Source organism: Epinephelus fuscoguttatus, linkage group LG5 (assembly GCF_011397635.1).
Source record: "Epinephelus fuscoguttatus linkage group LG5, E.fuscoguttatus.final_Chr_v1".
NCBI lineage: Eukaryota > Metazoa > Chordata > Actinopteri > Perciformes > Serranidae > Epinephelus > Epinephelus fuscoguttatus.
Genome location: NC_064756.1, coordinates 46,373,124 through 46,398,809, shown reverse-complemented (window position 1 = coordinate 46,398,809; position 25,686 = coordinate 46,373,124). Strand labels below are relative to the sequence as shown.

At 41.1% G+C, this 25,686-nt stretch overlaps 1 protein-coding gene across 1 annotated transcript; it reads right to left on the bottom strand.

Moving 5' to 3' along the window:
- Positions 1–2,666: 2,666 nt before the first annotated feature.
- Positions 2,667–19,733, bottom strand: LOC125889071 (uncharacterized). Its single transcript, XM_049576737.1, is given in 12 exon segments — positions 2,667–12,500; positions 12,609–12,677; positions 12,822–12,884; positions 12,969–13,103; positions 13,205–13,420; positions 13,513–13,580; positions 13,685–13,778; positions 13,901–14,021; positions 14,023–14,159; positions 14,252–14,355; positions 14,487–14,989; positions 18,823–19,733. Coding segments are annotated over 11 exon segments (7,122 nt in total). The 5' UTR covers positions 14,602–14,989; positions 18,823–19,733; the 3' UTR covers positions 2,667–6,500.
- Between the last annotated feature and the right edge of the window lie 5,953 nt (positions 19,734–25,686).

Below are 25,686 nucleotides of genomic sequence, written 5' to 3'. Positions count from 1 at the left end.
AAGATCAAACCAAATATGGTGTGTTTGACTTACAGATCATGGGCTGACACCCATGACCTGATTCCATCAGGAAGTGAGCTACCGAGCCTAGAGGCAGAGGACTGCAGTCCTCGCCGAAGGCGAGGACCCCCCCTATTGTCTTTGCTGCGTTCTTACAGAGCAGTCCTCGCCAAAGGCGAGGACCCTATTGTTTTTGCTGCGTTTATTATTATTAGGGACCGAGCCCTATGCAGACATGACAGGGGCACAATCTCCATTGTAACCCTTTAGGTGCCAGAGTTATTTGAGGAAAATATTCCATTTTCATTTCAACATTTCAAAAGGCTGTGGCTTGAAAGTGGTGAGAGATAAAGCCATACTGTAAATGAGAAAACTTTTCATCATGGCCGCAAGTTTGTGATGGGAGTAAGTTAAATTATCTAATTTGCATATTGTGTCGTCACTACGCAATCCATATTGGATTTCATAAATCTTAGTAAAACAACATTTTGAACATATTTACAGTAGATCTCTTTTGTTTTGTGGTGTTTTTGTCATGTCATCCTCAAAATTACGGAAGACGAATCTGATGGAAGTAAATTAACTTATCTAATTTGCATATTGTGGCATCACTAGGTGACAGCCATATTGGCTTTCATAAATCTCAGTACAACAGCATTTTGAACATGTTTACAGTAGATTTCTTTTGTTTTGTGTTATTATTAATATTATTAGGGACAGAGCCCGAAGGCAGAGAGGAGTCCTCGCCAGGCCTTGAACATGCTCAAAAACTCACCAAAATTGGCATGCATGTCAGGACTGATGAAACATTTTAGACAATCAAAAAAATTAAACCCTGCAGTGCCAAAATGTCCTCTCTAGCGCCACCTAGGCGCACTAAAATGTGACTGATTAAATACACATTGTAATGGAATGTAATATACTGCACACATAGTGCTCAGTAATTGTAGCACGTGTAGTATGCAGCATGACAAGTCACTTAATTATCAGTCGAGTCACTCATGCAAACAGAAACAAAACAAAACAACACAATCACACACACCCCAGCAGCAACCTCCCATGGCACGGGGCCATTAAAGTTCCACTGAACTGAATGTTTGTGGGTATTTCTCATCATTACACACACCTGACATTACACACATTAGGTTACATGGCTTATGTCTACAAATTTCAAAATATAAGCTCACACCATAAGAACCCTTTACTTCTTTTTTTAAATGACATTCATTTGTTGTACACCCAAGCTCTTCAACAGGTCAAGAGGTTTTAAATTTTAAATCACTTTAAAAATGACCTCAAAAGTATTTCCATTTATTTTCATCAATATTATTTCTCCAAACACAACCAGAAAGTGGGTTTAGTGAAAACTCTGAGTATGTTAACCCTGAAATGAGGGAAACTCTGGGTTTTCAATTCCAGAAAGAGAGGTAATTCAAACTAAGTCAATCACCATGGCAACTGACTCTGTGAACCTAACCTGCTGACTGGCAGTTCTTCTGTAATAAACCCTGACTTCACCCTATCTCCTCCCTACTGACGAGCCTGAAGCAAGCTGTCAGACAGACATGGGTTGTTTGTATGTAGGAAATAAGATCAATATTGAAGCAGAATTAATTCATAATGCCTTACGCCTCAGATGTGTTGTCATTCTCCAATAAATATCTGTTTGAACAACAGTTTTTCATTACACTCAATCATTTACCTCAACATTCTCAAGCCACACAAATCAAATGTGACACTCCAAGGTCATACAACTTGAAACAGTATTTTTTGGGGTTAAATTAAATCACTAGTGCCGTACAGGACATAATGAAATAGCCACTGAATGACAAGTTATTTAAGCTACTTTGTTTAATAAATCAAATATGAATTAAAGTAAAGAAAGGTGCAATCATGGCCCTGTAAAATATGCCTTACCTGTTTGAATATTGTTTTTATATTTCATTTTAAGCTGCCCCCACGTGTTTTCCCCTGTGACATTGCACCTACATGAAAATGACATTTTATTCAAAACCACTCTACCACTTTTTCACCTGTATGCTACAATTTCAATCAAGAGTGGTTAAATGTTACAATAATGGACTACTGCATTCAAACTTACGCATCGTCTCGGCAGCAATTTTCTCCCATGCCGCCTTTCTCCTTTGCAGCTTTAACAATGTAACTTTTTTTTTTTGTTTTACTAAATACACACTCATATTTGCTGTAAGCATTAATAAGCACCTCCAATTCCACAAGTGGGCTCAGAGTTCAGGATTACACTGGAATGCCCCTCTGGAGGCCTACAGCAAATTATCCCATTTCAACTACAGGTCCATAAAAGGAACAAATCCCATGTCATTACAACTTCCTCTAATTCTTTTCAGTGTTGTAAACATCAGGAAACTATACATATCTTTGAGGAAATGTTCCACTCCAAAATTACAAGTCAATTTGTTTAATCACCACTTTAAAAATGTTTTTAGAATTTACTCTCCTTTGTAATTCATGTTTTACCCATGTTAATGTTGGTTTTATGTTTATCCTTAAAAATTGTTAAAATTTATATATCTATATATTCATGTACAAACATAACGTGTTGCACAACACACCAGGAATACAGTCACCACAGACCATTGCCTTTTACAGTACACTTCAATTCTTAACAGTATGACAGACACCATTTTGTAGTTAACATTATATAGTTTATTTATCATTACAATGTATTTCATGTCAATGTGGATACTTTGGAGATGACATTTTGTTTCCATAGCCAAGATATCAGTTACATTTTAGTTAATACATTGGTTGCAAATATGGCAACAAAACATGTCGGGATATTCATTTACATAATTCACTGTTTCACTTTATAGTTCATGTAGAAAAAAAATGATCAATTAACAGTCCTACATTCTCTTCCTGTCCATGCCCTCAAACAACAATTGATACTGGATTACTTTTTGAACTTTTATTATGTCTCTCACATAGACTACAGTGCATCTTGGCCAGAACATGCACACACACAAAAAACAACCAACCATGTGGAACTTTTGTCCCAAAATTCCACTTGCTCCACAATATCACTTGGGGACTGCAGAGGTTGGGACGCTCCATCACAGCAGCATTTTCAACCACCTCAGAGAGAAGAAAGATTACTGTTAAAAAGGAAACGCCACCAACCAACTATTCAATTCATTTAAGCAGTGTCAATGAGCTATACAAATTTTGAAAGGCACAGGGAGAGAGAAAACATAAGATTGGAGGGACACAAGGGGGAGGAGAATTCGTGGAAACAACAACAACAACAACAACAACAACAACAGCAGCAGCAACATTTTTTGTTTACAAGTGTCCTGTTCGGCAGCTAAGACATGCAGAATGAAGAGTCTGTGCCCTGTGGTGCCAGAACAGAGTTGCTGTAAGGTCAGAGTTGCTGTAAGGTCATGTACACAAACATGAGCATTTCTTATCTGAACTACTGACTGCACTTCCTGTATTAAAAGCTACTGTTGCTACCGTGCTCCTGCCAGATGATTAATGTTGTTGTAAGCTGCTGTCATTACCGTTTCTCCTTCACCTCTCTCTCTCTCTCTCTCTCTCTCTCTGTATTTCTCTTTCTGTCTCTTTGTGTCATACGTATTACTGTTTATTATGCTGATCTGTTCTGTACGCCATCTACTGCCTGTCTGTCCATCTGGGAAGAGGGATCCCTCCTCAGTTGCTCTTCCTGAGCTTTCTACCATTGTGTGTGTGTGTGTGTGTGTGTGTGTGTGTGTGGGGACAGAGGGATGTCGTATCCTGTAAAGCCTGATAAATAAATACATGAATAAATAACAACAACAACCATAATATTAACTGTTAACTTATTAAATACAATCATTTCCTCTTGTGTTCATATGTAACATCATAATTGTAATGCTGCATCTTTTCTAACTTACTGATCAGAATTTTGAACACTAGAGGGCTACAGAAAACATGCAACATCAAGCCCGTCTATTTTCTATTGATGTATTTGTTTGAGTCAAATTAACCTTTTCATATTTTCATGACTGAAACAGTTGCATATGAACACATCAGGACTGAAAGACCCACAAACTCTAACATGCATAAATACATACATTCAGTCGCAACAGAGACCAACAACCAACATGTGGCAGACAGACACCAACACATCTACAATCACTAACAGCTGTAAAAACCATGATTATATTAATTAACTAACACTATTCACAACAGCTAACACTCAACTCATTCCACCTGTAATACATGATTGGTTTCACCTAAAATCTCTACTATAATAATAATAATAATAATAATAATAATCATAACATACTAAAAACATTTCCACACAATACACTCAAATCTCCCTACAATACACAATCTTCACACAATGGAGTGGGACAGACTCTACACTAACACAACTTCACGTGCGTGCAAACCTACACAATTTCAACACAACAACAAACTACAAGTCAGTTTCCTCTGAAAACTCTACAGATAAACACAATGACAACAATAATAACACCACCACCACTACCTACATTTGCACTGGGACTTTGTATGAGTCACATGAAGCTACACAAACCAACCTGATCTAATCCACATCTAAACACTACGCATCCACCTCTACATCCTCAAAGTCCCCAAACAACCTGTCTAAGTCCTATAGCTCACCCTGATCATCTCTCACACTAAAACTACACAGAATACCTTCATGATCACTGAAGTACGTGGGCATCACTGCACATTCCACATCATACTGTGCTGTTTTAACATAAACGTGATCAATTAATGTCCCCTTTTCTGTTGTCTCCTGTGTTACATGCTGATGACATCCTTTTTGCCCCATGAATTTACAAATTGATGATTTTTTCAAAACATTCTCATTAAAATCTCCCATCACTACAACTGTGTCACTAATTAGATACAACCAATCAAGTAATTTCCCCAGATTTTGTTTAAATAAAGACTTTGGATAACATGGTGGACGATAAATTACTGCCATCACAATGTTAAATTTGCTACACAGGCACACCAAACACTCCAGATTCAAATCGGGCGCCTGCAGGATGCTACAGTCCAAATTGCCTACAATGTACAAACCAACTCCACCATGTTCTAGATCCTGGAGCTCTAACAATTTGGGGTTACTGCTGCTGTAACACAAACCTCGCGGACGACTGTGGAAAGCATATCCATCAATTTGGACACTGTCTAACGAGGACTGTGCAGTGAGCCACGTTTCTGTGACAGCAATACAGTTAGGCTGTAAATGCTGTGTGCAAGACACCAAATCTGCCAGGTGGCGACTTAAATTTTGAACGTTCATTAAATACACAGAGAAACTTTGTGCACTTAATGAAGGTTTAGGCTGCTCAATTAAAAATGGGGGCATGCTGTCTAAGGCCTCCTTTATGGCATCCTTGCAGTAAATGGCCTTCTCTTTAAAATCCCTGATCAGTCCAGACAAAGCCCTAACACGACTCAAAGCTACATACGCCTGCCCAGGTGCAAACACCTTCTTCAAAGACACTACAGCCTCATCTACCATTAATCACTGCACTTTATGCATTGTACACGCCCACGCTAGCCTAAGAGGAAACTGAAATCGCAGACCACCTGCTTTAGTTGCCCTGTCCTCCTCGGGATCAATAGCAGTAGAATACCTGCATTCTACTGCCGCATGTGCACGTGTTTTCCTCCTCTGTGAGCCAATTTTCTCATCATCAAATCTGACATAAACTGTTTTAGGAAACTTCTCATCATCACCAAAATTGATATGAGTTACCGTGCCACATGCGCCATTGACCAGACCGTCCTCAACATCTACGTTCTTACATAACATAACACGTGCGTTCCTTGCCAAACACAACCTATCCAGTAAACATGTGTCCGCATTACTATGATGCCATGCTGTACATTCCAATTGGCCTGTTTTCCTGTTATGTTTGAAATCTTTGGCTTCTATCTCAACATAATCTGGACACATGGTAATCAACTGCATAAAATTATGTTCAGTTACTTGCATATTGGTTGGAAAAATATGCAAAGCAGAGCTCTCTTCCCCTGTCTCGCAAGCCTTTAATATTTCAACATCACTAGCTAACATGGGGTGGCCTTTGAACGCACTCTCAACCTGTTCAGCAACGCTGCAAACACACTATCCTTCTGCCTAACTATGGTTGTCAACTCCACTATACTAAAACCACACCACAGGTCCACACCAAGCGGACAGCTATACAGAGGCTTCCCTTTAACGGGAGGCAACTGATAGAAGTCTCCAACAGCTATCACACTGACATTACCAAATGGGGAAAAGTCGCCCGTCTGCTTCACCTGCCTTAACCTACCATGAACATATGCCAACAGATTGTGATCAACCATACTGATTTCATCTATGATTACAATTTGGAGGCGACTAAATTTGGCTCTCAAAGAGTTTAGTTTGTCCTCACCCAAAGGGATGTAAGGCAAACTGGCATGTGTGCCAATACTGAATGTGTGATGAATTGTTGCTGCATTTAAAAATTGTATGCAGCTATACCTGTAGGTGCGGTTAACAAAACACAAATATCGTCTGGTTGATCACAAAGTGTGGACAACAACCTCCCTGCCTCATACTGAATAGCCCTAATTAAATGACTTTTCCCCGTCCCTGCACCACCTGTCACAAACACATGCAGAGGTTCTGGGTTTTTACCCATCACCTTCTGCAAACACCACTGTCTGACCTTATAAAACACAGCCATCTGTGTCTCATTCAGAGACCTAACTAAAGCTAAGCCCTCACTTCTACACATCACATTCCTCTTCCTCTCCAACTGCACTACCTGTCTACTACCAACAACCAAATCTGGCACATTCTCCAGACGTTCTTGTAACTGCTCCTCTACTATCTCAGATCCCTGCTGCTGCCTTCTCTCCTCTAAACACTCAAGACGTTCAACTTCCTGTTCAGGACACAGCTCCCCCCAAGCATCCTCCTCATCTACACCGTGCTGCTCTGCAATCTCCTGCGCACGCTCTAAATCTGGATTGTCTACATCAAACACAGCTCTATTATCCTTCACCACGTCCTTAACCGCATGTACTGACCCGTCACTAAATGTCACACTTCCTTCCTCATGGAACTGTTCAAACAGCTCAAAGCCTTCAGGTTTGAGGTCTGAGTCAGTTCTATATGGAAGGAACAACTGCAGCAAACTCTGAAAATGCAACTCTGGATGTTTTTCCAAACTAACGCGCATGTACCGAACAACCGCAAACTGAGTACGTGTCCTCTTCAAAATGAAGCCCAAATCATTTTTCAATCGAATCATGTCCGGAGACTTTTCGTTTTTGGAAAGAACACGATACTCCGACGCAAATGTCGCCATACACATATTTTCAAACACATCACCGTCGGGCCTGTTCCTATATCTATCCACGAAGCTCGTCATCCACATATCTTCTGTGCTAAGATCGTGTGCAGATACTCTCTGCCTCAAAACACTGAGGGGTAAACTCATCTTCACTATATTATTCCCTGTCGGCACAAACACAACCTTCCTAGAGCACTCCTTCAAATGCAAGTTTGTTAACCTATACACTGCCTCCTGAGCACTAACGTCCCTATTATGCAAATACACACTACCCAACTTCTTCAACGCGTCTTTAGCTGAGACATTTCCTTGGTTTTTGGCTTCTTTTTGGGCATTACTCAATAACAGGCCAATTTCTCTCTCTGCTTTTGTAATATACGATATTATATACACAACAACTGCATACGCATCAGTTACAAAGCTCACATCAATATTAGCGTTCCAACACTTCAACAACTGCTTGCTATACTGATTGACCCAAACTTCATTTACTCCTCTCTTATAAACTACCTTGGTCTTCTTTTGCATTTTCCTATATGCCATTTCAAAAATCTCCTGATTAATGCCCACACTCATAAATAACTCCTCTACACTACCAAACAACTCACTTTCCACTGCTTTCTTAACGGATTCCAATATGGACTTCGCAATCTCTACTCTCATCTTGTTACTCCTGTCAAAACACCTACAGACTGGTTTGTCTTCAGACTGAGGATCCTCCCCTGTCTCCTCTGCCTCCTTCTTGTCACATGTGCATTTTATTTCTTCTATTTTACAAATAAATGTACGCTCAGACACAGGTTTTGGGAAATTGAAACGACATACAGTCTTCTTTTTCCTGCATGACTTTGAATGTCGTTTGGAATGTGTTTGCACTGATGACACAATGTCCAATAATGCGTCATCATCTGAGGGTAACTCGCACGATACGTACTTATCAATAAACTCTACAACCTCCTCGTCTGTATTCTTATCAATTTGGGGAGCACCCTCAATCCAAAAGAGACAGTGAACGTGAGGAGAACCGCGCTGCTGAAACTCGACTCTATAAAAATAATCTATGATTTTGCCAATTGGTTGAGCAGGAGACATGAGAACCTCATTCAGAAAACAATGCCATCTGTAATCAAACATCCTCGCTGCTGTAACTGGGTTACCACGCAACAACTGACACCTGTCTGCCCACTCCAAATCCTCTACCGTCTGCGTTCTGCCTTCCTGCTTCAGGATGCTGGTCAGGAGATTCTGCCAGCGCAGATCTGCAGACGAAAACGAGCAAAACCACGTCGGAATCCCTAACTGACGCACACACGCCAAGACGTCCTTCTGCACGGACATCCAAAACGCAGGGGTCCCACGAAGAGGCTTTAAAAACCGAAATCCATCATCAAACTGCAACAACTGCTTCAGAGACTCCTCATCCTTCAGCATACTCTGACTAATCCTTTGAGACCTCTGACCTCCCTTACCTTTACGCAACGCTACAGAAACACTTGACATCACCTGATCAACCTCTGACATGTACTGAGCAAAAAATATGTACTCTACATTACGTGCAAAACGACCATCGCAGTGCATAATCCTATTGTTGAAATAACGCGACAGACTCAACTGACAACGCCGACTGTCATGGAAGGTCTTCTGACCCAGAGGAAACAATACAGGGAAACTCTTTGCTTCATTACTCCGGTCAGAAAGCATCCTAACTGGACTATTTCCCTCTGCAGGCGCTATATTCACAATATCATCAAAATACTGATCTAATGCCTCCTGACCAATATCAACAGGCATAAGACAAGTGTCCTGCAACATGCAGTGCTGCTGTCTGTCATGTGACATTTCATCTTGTACTATGTCTGCTGATTCTGCTAAATCATCAACCTCAGCCTTTTCTACAACCTGACCAACAACCTCAATTCCTGTACCAGCTTCCTCACTTCCTCTACCAGCTTCATCCTCACTAGCTGATCCAGCCTCTTCCCTGTCCCCATCTTCCTGCCTACAAAACTCATTAATCCACTCCTCATTAAACTCTATGTCTCTATAATGAATATTGGTCCTCTTTAAATACTCCAGCGCCTGTCTTACATGCAACGGATCCACAAACTGGTACTCGTAATGTCCCTTATATGTCAACTTGCGCTTTAACTTCACCTGCACCAAAGACCCTTCCATACTCGAACGCGGCAACACATTACTAGTTTGCGTAATGTTGGCGGGAACACAGGTCACTGGACCATGTACTCCATTTTGCCCCCCTTTAGGCAATGCCAACATTTTCATAAAAGGAATATGCAAGGCTATCAAATGCTGCTCTAAACTATTCAGACATCCCAGTTCTGGTGGAACGGGATCAACATCCAAGTTATTACTCCAACATTCAGCTGGCATCTGACCTGCACTAATCTTACGATGACACGTATGACAAATCCACAGCTGACCTCTACACAACACCAACTGACAAGGCACAACACACTGATCGTTACATCTATGCAAATACTTCTCACTAATGCACTGTTCTGCAATACCCGCTGTAGCTAAACTTGTACCATACACTTCCCTTACACAGCTCTGCACCTGATTTCTAAACAACAACCTATGACACACACAACACACAAAATCTGGACCATCCCTGACCTTTTCCAAAAACTGCTCCATAACAAAACCAAAGTCGACTGACTTCTCCATCCTCTGCTTCCTACTCAACCTGATGCTATCCATAACCTTCTGTCTGTGCTGGGTGTCTTGTCTATATTTACTAACACTCATCATTTTAACTCTCTGTTTGTGCTGGGTGTCTTGTCTATATTTACTAACACTCATCATTTTAACTCTCTGTTTGTGCTGGGTGTCTTGTCTATATTTACTAACACTCATCATTTTCACCCTCTGTCTGTGCTGGATGTCTTTTCTATATTTACTAACACTCAGTGCTTTAACTTTCTCCCTGTGCTCGATACTTTCTCTATACTTCGCCATACTCTTAGCTTTACTGATCTCTTTAACCATCTGCCTGTGCTGGATGTCTTTTCTATATTTACCAACACTCAGCGCTTTAACTTTCTCCCTGTGCTCGATGCTTTCTCTATACTTCACCATACTCTTAGCTTTACTGATCTCTTTAACCATCTGCCTGTGCTGGATGTTCTCTGTATATTTACTAACCATTCTCGCTTTAACACTTTCCCTATACAATACGTTCTCCTGATACATCTTCATAAACTTTACTTTACGTCTCTCCCTAAGCAACCTACTCATTTTCTCCTGTGTCCCTTTTTTCTGCCTCAAATACTTTGATTTTACAGGTTTACAACCTACGCCTTCAGACCCTACACATTCATTACATCCAACGGCTAACTTCTCACTATCCACAACATCTGTCACTCTTGACCTAATGCTATAACCTGACACATCACTAAGTTTACAGTAACTATAACAAATCTGCAGTCCAGGCTTATGCACACAAACAGTGTTCTCAAAATGCTGTCCCATGACATTCTCTACATAAATACACTCTGCTGACAAACACTTACTGTTACACTTGTACTTCAACCAACGTCCATCATAAAAAGTACACACACTAACTCCTAACCAATCTGCTGTGACCTGGATTTCTACCTCTGTAGCCCAACTGTTCACATTTCTCATCCTGGACTGCTGAAGATACTCTGAAACAGATGAATACTCACTTCTCAGAAGACTTGCATACTTATCTGAATTCCTTTCTAACTCCTTACATACAGCTAGCCTAATCTTGCGATGGTACTTCTGTGAGCCACTCACAGCCTGAGAGATGGCTCTGAAGAAGCAGTTACCATCAGCCACAATCCTCTCATTTAAACACGGGACCCCTAACAGCCCCATCTCTGTGGACACAGAACCACTGACCTTCCCAAAGTCTATCTTCAACTGGCTACACAAAGCTTTACAGACATCTACACTAAGAGGTTGGAAGAGCAGCTCCTCATTTGCCACAGCACTAACAAATTCTACATCTGCATTAACCTCACTAACATCAAATGTCTTTAATTTCTTCACCACACTAATGCGAGAAGAAATTTTACACTTTCTACCATCACTAACTGTTGACTCTGCCACTGAACCACTGCTCACCTGACTGGCTAAAGTCACAACAGAAATGCCAGACAGTGCTGGACTTACATTTACACCAACACCACACTCAGACACACAGTTGCCTGAGGTAATGTGTTTTACCCTCGCCTCAGAAACATCACTATAGTCTGCCACTGGAGCAGTACTCATCTCAGTAATACAGCTCTCCACAGAAACACAAGACAGCACTGGGCTTGCACCCTCACGGACACTAACGCCACACAGCTCAAAGAGCTTCTGCCTAGAACTGAGACTGTCTGCCAAACAACAGATGTATCCATAGAGATCATCCAGACAATCAAACTGCAACACCACACTTTTACCATCACTATGCACTAACCCAATGTCACAACGCGAGTGACTGTCTACCACAGCAAACCGTCCATCCTCACAAATGATGACAGAACTATTCCCACACAGCGTCATAATACATGTACTATACTGACTGAAGATCCTCTCCAGTCCATTTCTCAGACTGATGAACACACCGCTGTCGATGTGTTCACCCTCAGTCACGCCTACTTCACCCAACACTGTGTCACCGTGGCTAAAGCTAAACAACTGCTCCCCTATCTCAAACTGCTTTGGCAAATCTCCAACAGACAGGAGATTTGATTCGTGGCTAAAAATGTTCAGGTCAAGCAAACTAGTGTACAACTCATCACCTACCACCAACGCGCTATCAACATCAAACCTATCCCACGAGAACACACTCAACGTGTGTTTGGCTAAGCTGGCCAAACCTATAGCCATACACTGCCGCCCTCGATACACAAACCGCTCATCTCCCTGGTGAAACGTTCCCCTCACAACCTTCCCAAGCCTGAACCCTCTGCTACCGTCTGCTGCCACAACATGACTGTCTGAATCTGACACAACTGCACTAACATCAGGAACAGTAACAAAAGGAACAGAAACATCCTTATCTGTGCCGATCCTCTGTGACATCCGGGTTCCCTCCTGGATGGCGGAGTCCATCGGCACGGCAAGGCACGCTGCAGCAACCTCCACCACCACCTCCATGGACGGCTGGGCTGTGACCTGCACCTGGCACAAAAACAAAATGAGGTTTTACTAAATAATACAACGAAAGACTACATGTTACTGCTTCCTAAAATCATCAATAAGTGACATTATATTTAAAATGAAACACACCTCCTGGACTGCTGGGCCAGGCTTGGAGGTAGACTCGGTCACAGAGGCAGGCACAGGTGTTGCCGGAACCTATCAAGACAGAATAAAAATAAAAAACCATTAAAACACAGCACTCACTTTGTCGCGGCATACGTTTTAGAAATATAAAAAAAATTCCACATCAACATCCTACCAAAAAAGAACAAACAAAAAAAAAAATAAACAAACACCTACCTGCCACTTTCGTCCTCTGCGCGTTGCGGCAACACCTCTGGGCTGACGCTTCACACGGAAGGTCTGTTGGAAGGAAAACAAACCTCTTTAAAAACTGTCCTCCCCTTTTGACCTCTACAGTGTTGACGCAATGTGTAAACAGCTTACCTGCCCAGCTGGCGGATCAGCAGGGCAGCCAGAGCCAGAAGAAGGGGAAACCTTCTCCATGGCGTCCAACATGCCACTGCTGAACCACACAGGGTTGGACGGGATGACAGACTGTCCCACCAGAGATGTTCCAGCCTTACAAAACAAAAACAACAGAGCTGGTTAGATTTCATTTTTGGACAAAAAAAAACTTTGCACAACTTTAAGCCACAAATTGCCTTGAAGCAACACATTACCTTGCCCTGCCGTCCAACCACCGTCCACTCGCAGGGGTCAGTGTGACGCGGCACAGGAACGTGCCCCATCACGACCAGAGTGGGGGACACCCGGCCACCCGGCGATCTCCGGGGAGACACCGGGGGCGCGGGTGGAGGGGGTGCCAGCTGGAGGTAGGCCACGTTCCACAGCAGCTGCACCAGGATGGGCATGCCATCGGAGTCGCTGAGGTGCACCTGAAAACAGTTTAACACAACCAACATGTCACTCCAAAAACATGAAACTCCACCACGTCTTATATCACACCAACAAAGTATCCTGTACTTACGCCATCATGGCACCACAGCTCCAACCGATGGACTGGGAAGTGCGCCGTCACAGACACGTAGGGGAGACCTGACACACATGACAGCAACATAATCAATCCTTCTAATATTTACACTTGTATAAATTCAGTTGAATTACACCAATTATAACTGATGACCACAAATGTAACGTACCCATGCGTGCTGCGACACGGTGGTATTCCTGACGCAGCTGCTCTTGGAAGCCAAGGTCCATGGTCAGACGGGGAGGGAAGTCCAACACAAAGACCTAGAAACAACCATTTCTTCATTAATTCCCTTAAACAAGCACATAACACAACCGTCTGTTCACAACTACCAAATAAATACTGATAACAGTGAAAAATAATTAAATAAATACATAAAACACACCTTGGGCCAGCGGCTGCAGACGGTGGTCAGGAGCGCACCGAAGTCCAACGCCGCCTCACTGATGGTCCTGCTGGCAGTGAGGTTGTTGCTCAGGGCGAGCAACACATGGCGTCCGGGTCCATGGCACAGCACTACGCAGCACCTCCATCCTCAGCTCCCTGGCACAGACAGAAAAACCAAAAGACAGACAGCCCTCCGGGATGGCCACGAACCCATCCACCATGGCGCGCAGGTGGGAGTCTCCAACGACGAACACGTGCTGCGACAGCAGAGGCACTGCTTTAGAACACAGACACCAGGCGTGACACCATGCAACCATCACTGTCTTTATGAATAAGACAGAAATCATACCTGCTTCTCTGGATGCTGAGCTGGAGTGACCAACCTGAAGCTGCGCTGGGTCAGCTCCGAAGTTGGCCATCTCCGCACACGATGGCGGTAACCAGTACCACGCCCTGTTCAGGCAAATCAAAATTCAACAATGTCAACACATGGTTTACACATCTTTAAATTACATATTATTTGTACCATTGAAACATGTTAAAAAAAAACAAAAAAAAAAACAAAAAAACTATGTGATACATACGAGCACGAAACTCGGGGACAGGTGGCAGGGGGGTCCAAGTCTGCGCCGTCGCCATCCTCCTCTTTATGGCCTGGGCACGCCGGTGGGACTTGGCACGGGGCATCTTAAAAAACATACACAAACAACCAAAACAAATTAATTCAACATTCACAAAGAAATCATACAAATCACTCTGACTGTATACTAATCATACTCAAAAGCTATACTTTACAGGCAGACTCTGGCCTCAGCCTTCAAATACATACATAGCTCAACTTACCTTGGAAGCAGTAGACAGACACCTACTAAAATAGTAAGTGTGTGTGTGTGTATGTGTGTGTATGTACAGAATCAGAAATGTGTTTATCAGTTGGCTATGTGTGTTTGATTGAATGAATGTATCTTTGTGTGTTGTGTACAAGTTCTGGATCAGAAGATCACAGATGCAGTGCAGATGATTGCAGGTCAATCGCAGCTGTCAAAGCAGTAGGGTACAAGATCACACGGCCAGGTGAGAAAGTTCTCTGTAGATTAAAGAAAACGCATTGCTTCATTTAACAATAACTGTGACATAGAAAATGTGTACAATTAAATGCCTGCTGGAGATAATGATATAATAACATACCTATATGCATCATTTTTTAAATTCTAAATTATCTTTTTAAATGTCTAACATGGTAAAATGGCCGACACAGTCATCCATTTTAAGAGATCTTCCATTTAAACAATATGCTCATCTAACAGCATCCATATTAAATATTGAAAATAAAATGACTTACACTACATTACAAATCTCTAAGGTATAGACGCACAGCTACACAGAGCTTTCATTTAACGATACATTAACACAACAGCATGCATATTAAATATATTCTTACTGAAAGTAAAATGGCTGAAAGTGCATTACAAATCTCTACGCTACAGCCACACAGCTACACAGAGCTTTCATTTAAACAATGTGCTCAACTAACACAAAACCACCCGTATTAAATACAATTAAATACATCACACAAATCAATCTACACCCCAACTGGGCTGAATAACATGAACAGAAACACAGACACAGACACAGACACACACACACACACACACACACACAGACATACACTCTGTAATTTCAGTCTCAGCAGGACACTGAACAGCATTGCAACAATCAACACATCACATTACAGTCAGACTACAGTTGATGAACAACCCCTAAATGTAGGTCAGATATAAAATTGATTGAACTGATTGACTGAATTGATATAGCTGTGTTCAATAACACTGCTTCCCATGAGCATCAACAAGAATCCTGTTTGACCAAAAACCTTCAATAAATGCTTAAAATACATCACATGTATTGTGCTTCATCTTATAGCCTATTTAATATTTGTTTAACTCAACCACTTGTACATTAGCCGTCGAGTTTATCACACAAAAGTTAGCTGTAGTTACCTGAAAAGCTAAAAAGGCTAACATCAAAAACTGCACACAACTAACGGACATTAGCATAAGAACAAATCAAAATCCATCAATAAATATTAAACATCCATCTCACATCCACTGCGATGCCTTTAAAATTTCACATTATTTCTTTAAATCAACCATCTGTGCCTTAGCAGTCGAGTTTACCACAGTAAAGTGAGCTACACTTGGCAGCGCAAAGTCATCACCTAAGCTACCATGTGGCAACATGTTGTCATCATAAAACACACCGGTAACAGACATAAGCATCAGCATAAATCATGCTACTTCATCAAAATCCATCAACAAATGGTACAAAACCATCTCACATGCACGGCACTGCGTTTTACATTTCACAGTATTTCTTTTTATCAACCACTTGTGCATTAGGCATCGAGTTTAGCAAAGGTAGCTGTAGTTACCCAAAAAAGTTAATTTTCTCAAGGCTAACATCAAACAAACCTAAGAGCTAACGGACATTAGCATAAACACAAAGCCAAAACCATCAATAAATGTTTAAAATCCATCGCCGACACAGTCATCCATTTTAAGAGATCTTCCATTTAAACAATATGCTCATTTAACACAACAGCATCCTTATTAAATATTGAAAGTAAAATGGCTGACACTACATTACAAATCTCTAAGGTATAGACACACAGCTACACAGAGCTTTCATTCAAACAATATAGGCTAAACTAACACAACAGCATCCATATTAAATATATGTTCTTACTGAAAGTAAAATGGCTGACACTACATAACAAATCTCTATGCTACAGCCACACAGCTACACAGAGCTTCCATTCAAACAATATATGCTCAACTAACACAACAGCATGCATATTAAATATATGTTATTACTGAAAGTAAAATGGCTGACACTAAATTACACATCTCTACGCTACAGCCACACAGCGCTTTCATTCAAACAATGTGCTCAACTAACACAAAACCACCCATATTAAATACAATTAAATACATCACACAAATCAATCTACACCCCAACTGGGCTAAATAACATGAACAGAAACACAGACACACACACACATACACTCTGCAATTTCAGTCTCAGCAGGACTGAACAACATTGCAACAATCAACACATCACATTACAGTCAGACTACAGTTGATGAACAACCCCTAAATGTAGGTCAAATATAGCTGTGTTCAATAACACTGCTTCCCATTAGCATCAGCAAGAATCCTGTTTGACCAAAAACCTTCAATAAATGCTTAAAATACATCACATGTATTGTGCTTCATCTTATAGTCTATTTAATATTTGTTTAACTCAACCACTTGTACATTAGCCGTCGAGTTTATCACACAAAAGTTAGCTGTAGTTACCTGAAAAGCTAAAAAGGCTAACATCAAACACAATACACAGCTAACAGACATTAGCATAAGTACAAATCAAAATCCATCAATTAAAAATCCATCTCACATTCACTGCACTGCCTTTAAAATTTCACAGTATTTCTTTAAATCAACCATCTGTGCCTTAGCAATCACGTTTACCACAGTAAAGTGAGCTACACTTAGCAGCGTAAAGTCATCACCTAAGCTACCATATGGCAACATGTTGTCATCACAAAACACACCACTAACAGACATAAACATCAGCATAAATCATGCTACTTCATCAAAATCCATCAACAAATGGTACAAATCCATCTCACATGCACAGCAATGCGTTTTACATTTCACAGTATTTCTTTTAATCAACCACTTGTGCATTAGGCGTCAAGTTTAACAAAAGTTAGCTGTATTTACCCAAAATGTTAATTCATTGAAGGCTAACATCAAACAAAGCTAACAGCTAACGCACATGAGCATAAACACAAAGCCAAAACCATCAATAGATGTTTAAAATCCATCGCCAACAGTCATCCATTTTAAGACATCTTCAATTTAAACAATATGCTCATAACACAAGAACATACATATCAAATTTTCTTACTGAAAGGAAAATGGCTGACATTACAAAACGCAGAGCTACAGCCACACAGCTACACATAAATTTAATTTAAATAGTATGCTCAACTAACACAAAAGCATCCATATTAAATACAATTACGACATTATAAAAGTCAATCTACACCTCAACTGGTAGAAATAACATTGACAGAAACAGAGAGAAACACACACATACACTCTGTAATTTCAGTCTCAGCAGGACTGAACAGCATCGCAACAATCAACACATCGCATTACAGTCACTCACACAGAAGTTAGCTGTAGTTACCTGAAAAGCTGAAAAGGCTAACATCAAACACAATACACAGCTAACGCACATTAGCATAAGTACAAATTAAAATCCATCATTAGAAATCCATCTCACATCCACTGCACTGCCTTTAAAATGTCACAGTATTTCTTTAAATCAACCACTTGTGCATTAGGCGTCGAGTTTATCAAACAAAAGTTAGCTATACTTATCTGACAAGCTAATTCACTCAAGCCAAACATCAAACGAAGCTAACAGCTAACGCACATTAGCACACAAAGCCAAAACCATCAATAAATCTTTCAAATGCATCGCTCCCATCCACTGCACTGCCTTTAAAATGTCACAGTATTTCTTTAAATCAACCACTTGTGCATTAGGCGTCGAGTTTATCAAACAAAAGTTAGCTATACTTATCTGACAAGCTAATTCACTCAAGCCAAACATCAAACGAAGCTAACAGCTAACGCACATTAGCACACAAAGCCAAAACCATCAATAAATCTTTCAAATGCATCGCTCCCATCCACTGCACTGCCTTCAACACTCACTAATATATGTCCACATCAAGCAGCTGGGTCTTAGGAATCAGTAGAGTTAGCTACAGGTAATGTTAGGAGCACAAAGTCATCACGCAACAAGCTGACACTGAGCTAGCATAAAGCTAACAGGGCCACTTACCTCAGAGTCGATGTGAAAACGCTGACCAACGCCTTTTTCGTGACGCTTTTATAAGCTCGGATGATGAGCCATCATGCCACCGGGAGGTCCAATCAGCTATCACTGCATGTAGGCACTTAATCCATGTGGAGTCAAATGTCAGCGTTCTGCAGGAACCCCTGATTGTTTTGCGGGGTTTCCCTCAGAAAAAAAGCACTCAGATGTAGTTGCAATTCACGACATAGATATACGTAGATGCCGCATTCATATACGTAGATGCCGCATTCAACGGCGCTCCTCATTGGAGTGATACGTCAACGCGACCGCCATCTTGCCCAGGCGCAGCCGCACTGCCTAATGCATGTATTTCTATTGAGGCAGGAGACTATTTGTCATTAAAATCATCATTACTCGCTGAATTCTCAACCGATTTTCATGCGGTTTGGTTTGTTACAATCGTAAGACATGTAGTTATGTTACAGGATACTTGGTTAAATAAAAAATGCAGCTTTTCATACCAAAATATTTGATCTTATGTAGATAAAGTAACAGTAATAGTTCTACAACACATTTAAACTAAACTTTCCCCATGTAATAAATATTATTTTTTCTTACTAGATGTACAATGTCCACCATGATGTCATTGAATTATTATTTTTCATAATAAATGTTTATTCACATTTTAAGTCACACAATGTGCAAAAAATAGTGTATCAGCAGGGTTGTGCCGAGCTGCAGTGTAGTTACACATTCTGATTAACAAATGGTTGGTTTAGGTTGGTTGGTTTTGTACAAGTGAAAATAAATGACTTTAAGCTGCATGTTTACACAAAATTTTGCTTTTATCTCATATGTATAACACCATAGTGCTCATGGGAGCCTGGACACAGACCTCAGGGTTCAACGCTAAGGTTTTTTTTCACTTGCCCGGTCGGGCAAGTTGGTCAGAGATCTACTTGCCCGAAGTCAGTTTTTACTTGCCCTATAAAAGTTGTTTAATTTAAGCGGCTATCAAATAACAAAGACTGCAGTTATTTTTATGTTATGTAATCTTTATTCACACTGTATTTATTAATTAAAACAACATACGCCATGTATTGTAGCTTAATTTCTACATAAAAATGACAGTGTCAGGGCTTAAAGTGAAAAATGTGTCAATCGTTGTCCGTCTATAATTTTGCGCCCTACTTGAGCCATGCCCACCTCTATTTATTTTTCACCCCTCTCTCCAGTTCTGCTGTATTAACGCCGGGTTTAATATATTTTGCTTCCATCTCTCTGCCCTGCTCTACTCTACTTCAACGCTACTTAGCTCTCTCTACTCTACCAGTAGACTACCACATCCACCTGTTGCACAAAATGCACACAGCAGTGTTTCCCCTAGGATGGAGTTGTAGCAGCGGAGGTGAAGCACACGCATGAAAAATAATTTTCACATGCGTGAAACTTTTTTGTATGCTTGCAAAGCAAAGCCTGCTGGGATGTTTCTGTGTATCTACTGGCACCAGAAGGGCTCTTTAAGACTAAGTACATACAGTACATTTGTGCACAGTAATGAGCAGGTGAAATGTCTGTCTAGCTTACATATGAGGTGTCTCAAGATTTAGGAACATACAGTTTTATTGAATATAGTAAATAGTGCTGCACGATTTGATAAAAATGTGCGACTGTGATTATGGTGGACAATATTGCGATTTGCAATTACAATATAATTACAATAAAATGTAATAAATAAATGGTATCATGAGTCTTTTTGCTTGATTCAGTGTTTCCCCTACATTATATTAGGGGGGCACTGACCTGACATAGTTATTATTATGGACAGACAGTGTGTCAATGACCGTTAACAGACTGAGCACAGTCAAACACGCTGCTCACACAGCAGCGCAGCACATCTGCAGATGAAAATTAGCCTGTATGGCTAAATTTGGCACATTTACGTGACTTAAGTGATTATGTTAATTAATGTGCACTGTCCCTTCTTAAATAAAATAAACATAAACTGTACACACAGCGGAGCGAGCCTGTGTTGCGTTCAGGCGTTGTCACGTAAATGACAAATTCCAGCACGCCATAGCACAACGCAGCAGCATGTCATGTGGGCCGAAACAGAGCAAAATTGCTCAATTTTTCATTTGTTATGGAGTCCATGATTTCCCTGTGACACTTACAAATGTTTGCTTAACCGTGCTTGGATGTTGTTTTATGAGGCTCTGGCGGCTTTCAGTTGTCTCTTTGTCTTTAACGTTACACGGCTCGGCTTTCTCTCGCATGCACTCTTCCTACTTTTCCCTGTGCTGTGTTGTCTCAAGTGTTGATATAGATTGGTAGTGTTGCTGCGGGACGTGGCGACTTCAACTTTTACACTTACACAGCACGTCTTTCTGTTCAACGTCGCCGTACCTGAATCCAAAGTATCGCCATGTAACAGACGTTTTTTTTGCCACCAACTCAGCCTGTACATGGTTGTGCTCATGCTCTTCTTCAGCGTCTGTGTTGGTCACTGCTGCACACCGGCTGCACGCACCAGGATAGTTTGTGGGCGTGATGTCAACAAACTCCACACACTACAGGAGAGGCAGTCACGTTCACAGGCACACACGTTAACATTTATTTAGCCTACATTAAATCGCAAATCGCAGTCTTTTATGCGGTTATGTAATCGCACAGCCTGACATCGCGATTGCGATTAGGTTAATCGTGCAGCACTAATAATAAAGTAAAAAGTCACTTGACATGCTGCTGTTTTGTGCTATGACCTATTTAAGTGTTGGAAGTTGTTATTTACGTGACAACGCCTGAACGCAACACAAGCTCTGTATGAGTGCAGTACTGAGCTGCTGTGCAAGCAGCATGTTTGTCTGTGCGTAACAGCAGTCTGTTGGTGGTTATTTACACACTGTCCATTTCAATAACTTTGTCAGCTGACAAACTGCACCGGGCTCGGGGTCAGGTTTGGTCAGGAAAATGCGGCCCGAGCCGCTCTAGCGTGCTCACCTGTGTGTGTGGCGGAACTCCGCCACGCGCCTGCATCAGAGCAGAAGAGCACGTTTTAAAATACATTTATTTTATCAATTAGTCGTTAAATTTTACTATTTTTAGCAACTTGCCCGATCGGGCAAGTGAGGTTGTTAGTTTACATGCCCGACCGCGAGTTTTACTTGCCCCGGGCAATCGGGCAATCCTTATTGTTGAGCCCTGGACCTGTTTACATTATTAGGTCATTACATGTGTTAGATAATGTCATTATTTATACAGACACTATTACAATCATTTTACAGCTGCGTTTGAGGTTAGATAGGTTTAACAAGTAAACCAAACTAACAGCAGAGTAAGTCAAATCAAACGTTCAGATTGAAGCTACAAAATGCCACAAACTACAAAACAACTGCCATAACTTGTGACTCAAGGGACCACTTTTTGCAACCATTTCAGTTGTAGAAGTTTGAGCTAAAAAGGTCCATATCGTGATGGTTTATTTTCCAGTGCAGTTTGATAACGCCTGCACTTTAACGCTAAAAATCCAAACAAACAGTGTGGACAAGGAGACAGTCTTAAAACGGTTACTGCTTTTATTAGGGACCGAGCCTGAAGGCAGAGGACTGGTCACAGAGCAGTCCTCGCCAAAGGCAAGGACCCCCCCTATTGTTTTTGCTGCGTTTATTCTTGCAGAGCAGTCCTCGCCAAAGGCAAGGATGCTATTGTTTTTACTGCGTTTATTATGATTAGGGACCGAGCCCTATGCAGACATGACAGGAGCACAATCTCCATTGTAACCCTTTAGGTGCCAGACTTTACTGAGGAAAATATTCCATTGTCATTTCAACATTTGAAAAGGTTGTGGCTTGAAAGTGGTGAGACATAAAGCCATACTGTAAATGAGAAAACTATTCATCATGACACAAAGTTTGTCCTGGGAGTAAATTAACTCATTTTAACTAATTTGCATATCATTACGTCACTAGGTGGTGGCCATATTGGATTTCATACATATCACTAAAAAAGCCTTTTGAACATATTTACACAGTACATTTCTTTTATTTTGTGCTGTTTTAGTCATCTCAACCTCGAAATGAGGGAACAAGAATCTGATGGGACTAAATTACCTAATCTAATTTGCATATTGAGGTGTCACTACATGGCAGCCATGTTGGATTTCATGAATCTCAGTAAAACACCATTCTGAACATATTTACGCAGTAGATTTATTTTGTTTTGTGTTGTTTTTGTCATCTCATCCTCAAAAAAAAAGGGAGGGGAATCAGATGGGAGTAAATTAACTCATCTAATTTGCATATTGTGACATCACTTCTACATACCTACAGCTACAGAAAGCATTCAGACATCAAACCGTTCAGCTCTGTAAGGATTTTCTGATGTTAGTGGCAATATGTGTCATATTTCTAAATAATTCGCTGAAGGCCGAAAGGGGCGCGAGTGCGAGGTCCCGCCAAACGCTGCTTGCAGCTTTAATTATTATTATTATTTCTTTCTTCCGCCGCCACTTTGAACTGGAATTTGACCCCCTAAACATGGTCAAAAACTCACCAAAATTGGCACGCACATCAGAACCGGTGAAAATTTTTATAAAATGGTGACATTAACCCCTGAAGTGCCAAAATGGGCTCTCTAGCGCCACCTAGGCACACAAAAATGGCCGCCACGGCCTGTAGGAACGTCGTAGAAACATGAAACCAAAAGTGCCGTGTTCGTCTCATCAAGACCTAAAAATCACGCTGACACTGACCTAAATCCAACAGGAAGTGACGTATTTGCCCTTTCAAAGTAAGATTTTGCCTTAAAACTGCCTTTCCTAAAAAAATCATCTTCTCATACAGCGTTTATCCTATCGACTTCAAACTTGCACAGATTACAGATCAACTCCTTCTAATCAAAAGTTGTGCGTAACTTTTTCATTACTCGCTTCGTTTGGATTTTGTGGCCTCCATAAGGTGAGATGTCAGAAAAACGTCCTGACGATCTTCCAAAGCTGTCCCATAGGAAATGAATGGCAGCAGGGGGGAGAAAGAGACCAATCTTCGGGCTTTTTCTAGCATTTACAGCGTCTCCATACTTTGTGCTACAGACTCCATTCCAACTCTCAAATGTTGCCACAGGTCTCATCTATTCACTCATGTTTTCATCTTTTCATATCTTTTATCGTTTTTGATCGGTGCCTCTCAAAGTACCATGAGCAAAAGTGGAGAAATTCTCAGTTTACAATGGGTGTGTATTGCATGGAATGCTGTGAGCTAGAGTGGAGAGGGCTCTAAAAATCGTCTCAAACTTTTGTCTTTAACTCGCTGCCATGGCCACAATTTTCACTGTACAGACACAATTTATACCACAAAACGTAGGAAAATTTGTCCTGCTCGCAGATATGTTGACATGGAATCTCTCACACGTACACATTTTTGCTGAGTGGCTCCAAAGCGAAGGGAGCACCCATTTTTTTCTCATTCACTCCCATGTAAACTCAGAGGAGAAATTTCTGGAAACAGCTTAGGTGCAACACATTTTAAACTCGCTCCCCTGACCACATTTTTGACTCGAGAAATATAAAACGCGACACGTGCGTTCACAAGACGTGGCTGTCTCTCAAAATCACTTTATTTTCTTGCTTGGACCAACGGTTTGGGCATGCGAAGCATTTGTTCGAGGAGTTAAAACCCATTATAAACAGCCTTTGGTGAGCTGCTCTCCTTAGCTGTCTGTGTGTGCCACAGGTGCTGACAAGTCATTAATCGCCATGACAACGGCTGCACACACACACACACACACACACACACACACACACACACAGACACACAGCTCTGTCTGTGTGTCTCACAATCTTTAAAGGACAGATTACAGCAGCAGAAACTTCATTTGAAACAGCAAATACACATTATTAACCCCTACAGTGCCAAAATGGGCTCTCTAGTGCCACCTAGACGCACTAAAATGGCCACTGCAGCCCGTAGGAATGTCGTATCAAGATCAAACTAAAACTGGTGTGTTTGACTTACAAATCACGCATTGACACCCATGACCTGATTCCAACAGGAAGTGAGCTATTTGACCTTTCAAAGTAAGATTTCGCCTCAAACGTGTTCTCAAAAAAACACATCTCCTCCTCCACCGTTTATTTTATCAGTTTTAAAGATGCACACATGCCACCTCAACTGCTACTAAACAGATCTTCTGTATAACTTTATCTCTCTCATCATCACATTATTTTCATGATTGGACCAACAGTTTGGGAATGGGAAGAACTTGTTCGAGGAGTTAAATCTCCACTAAAAGAGGTGTCTGTCTCTCTCTGCTCTTCTGCCAGGTGCGCCTACTTAATTACCATGGCAACCGCTGTCACACACAAACTCACAGAAACATGATGTCTGTGCGTTTCTAGATCTTACATTCAGACATGACAGGGGCAGCATCTCCATTTTAACCCTTTAGGTGCCAGAGTTAATTGAGGAAAATATTCCATTTTCATTTCAACATTTCAAAAGGCTGTGGCTTGAAAGTGGTGACAGATAAAGGCATACTGTAAATGAGAAAACTATTCATCATGACCCAAAGTTTGTGATAGGAGTAAATTAACTCATCCAATTTGCATACTGTGGCATCACCAGCAGGCAGCCATATTGGATTTCATAAATCTCAGTCAAAAAACATTTTGAACACATTTACACAGTAGATTTATTTTGTTTTGTGTTGTTTTTGTCATGTCTTCCTCAAAATGAAGGAAGAGGAATCTGATGGGAATAAATTCGCCCATCTAATTTGCATAATGTGACATCACTTCTGCATACCTGCAACTACAGAAAACATTCAAACATCAAACCGTTCAGCTCTGTAAGGATTTTCTGATGTTTGTGGCAATATGTTTGATGTTTCTGA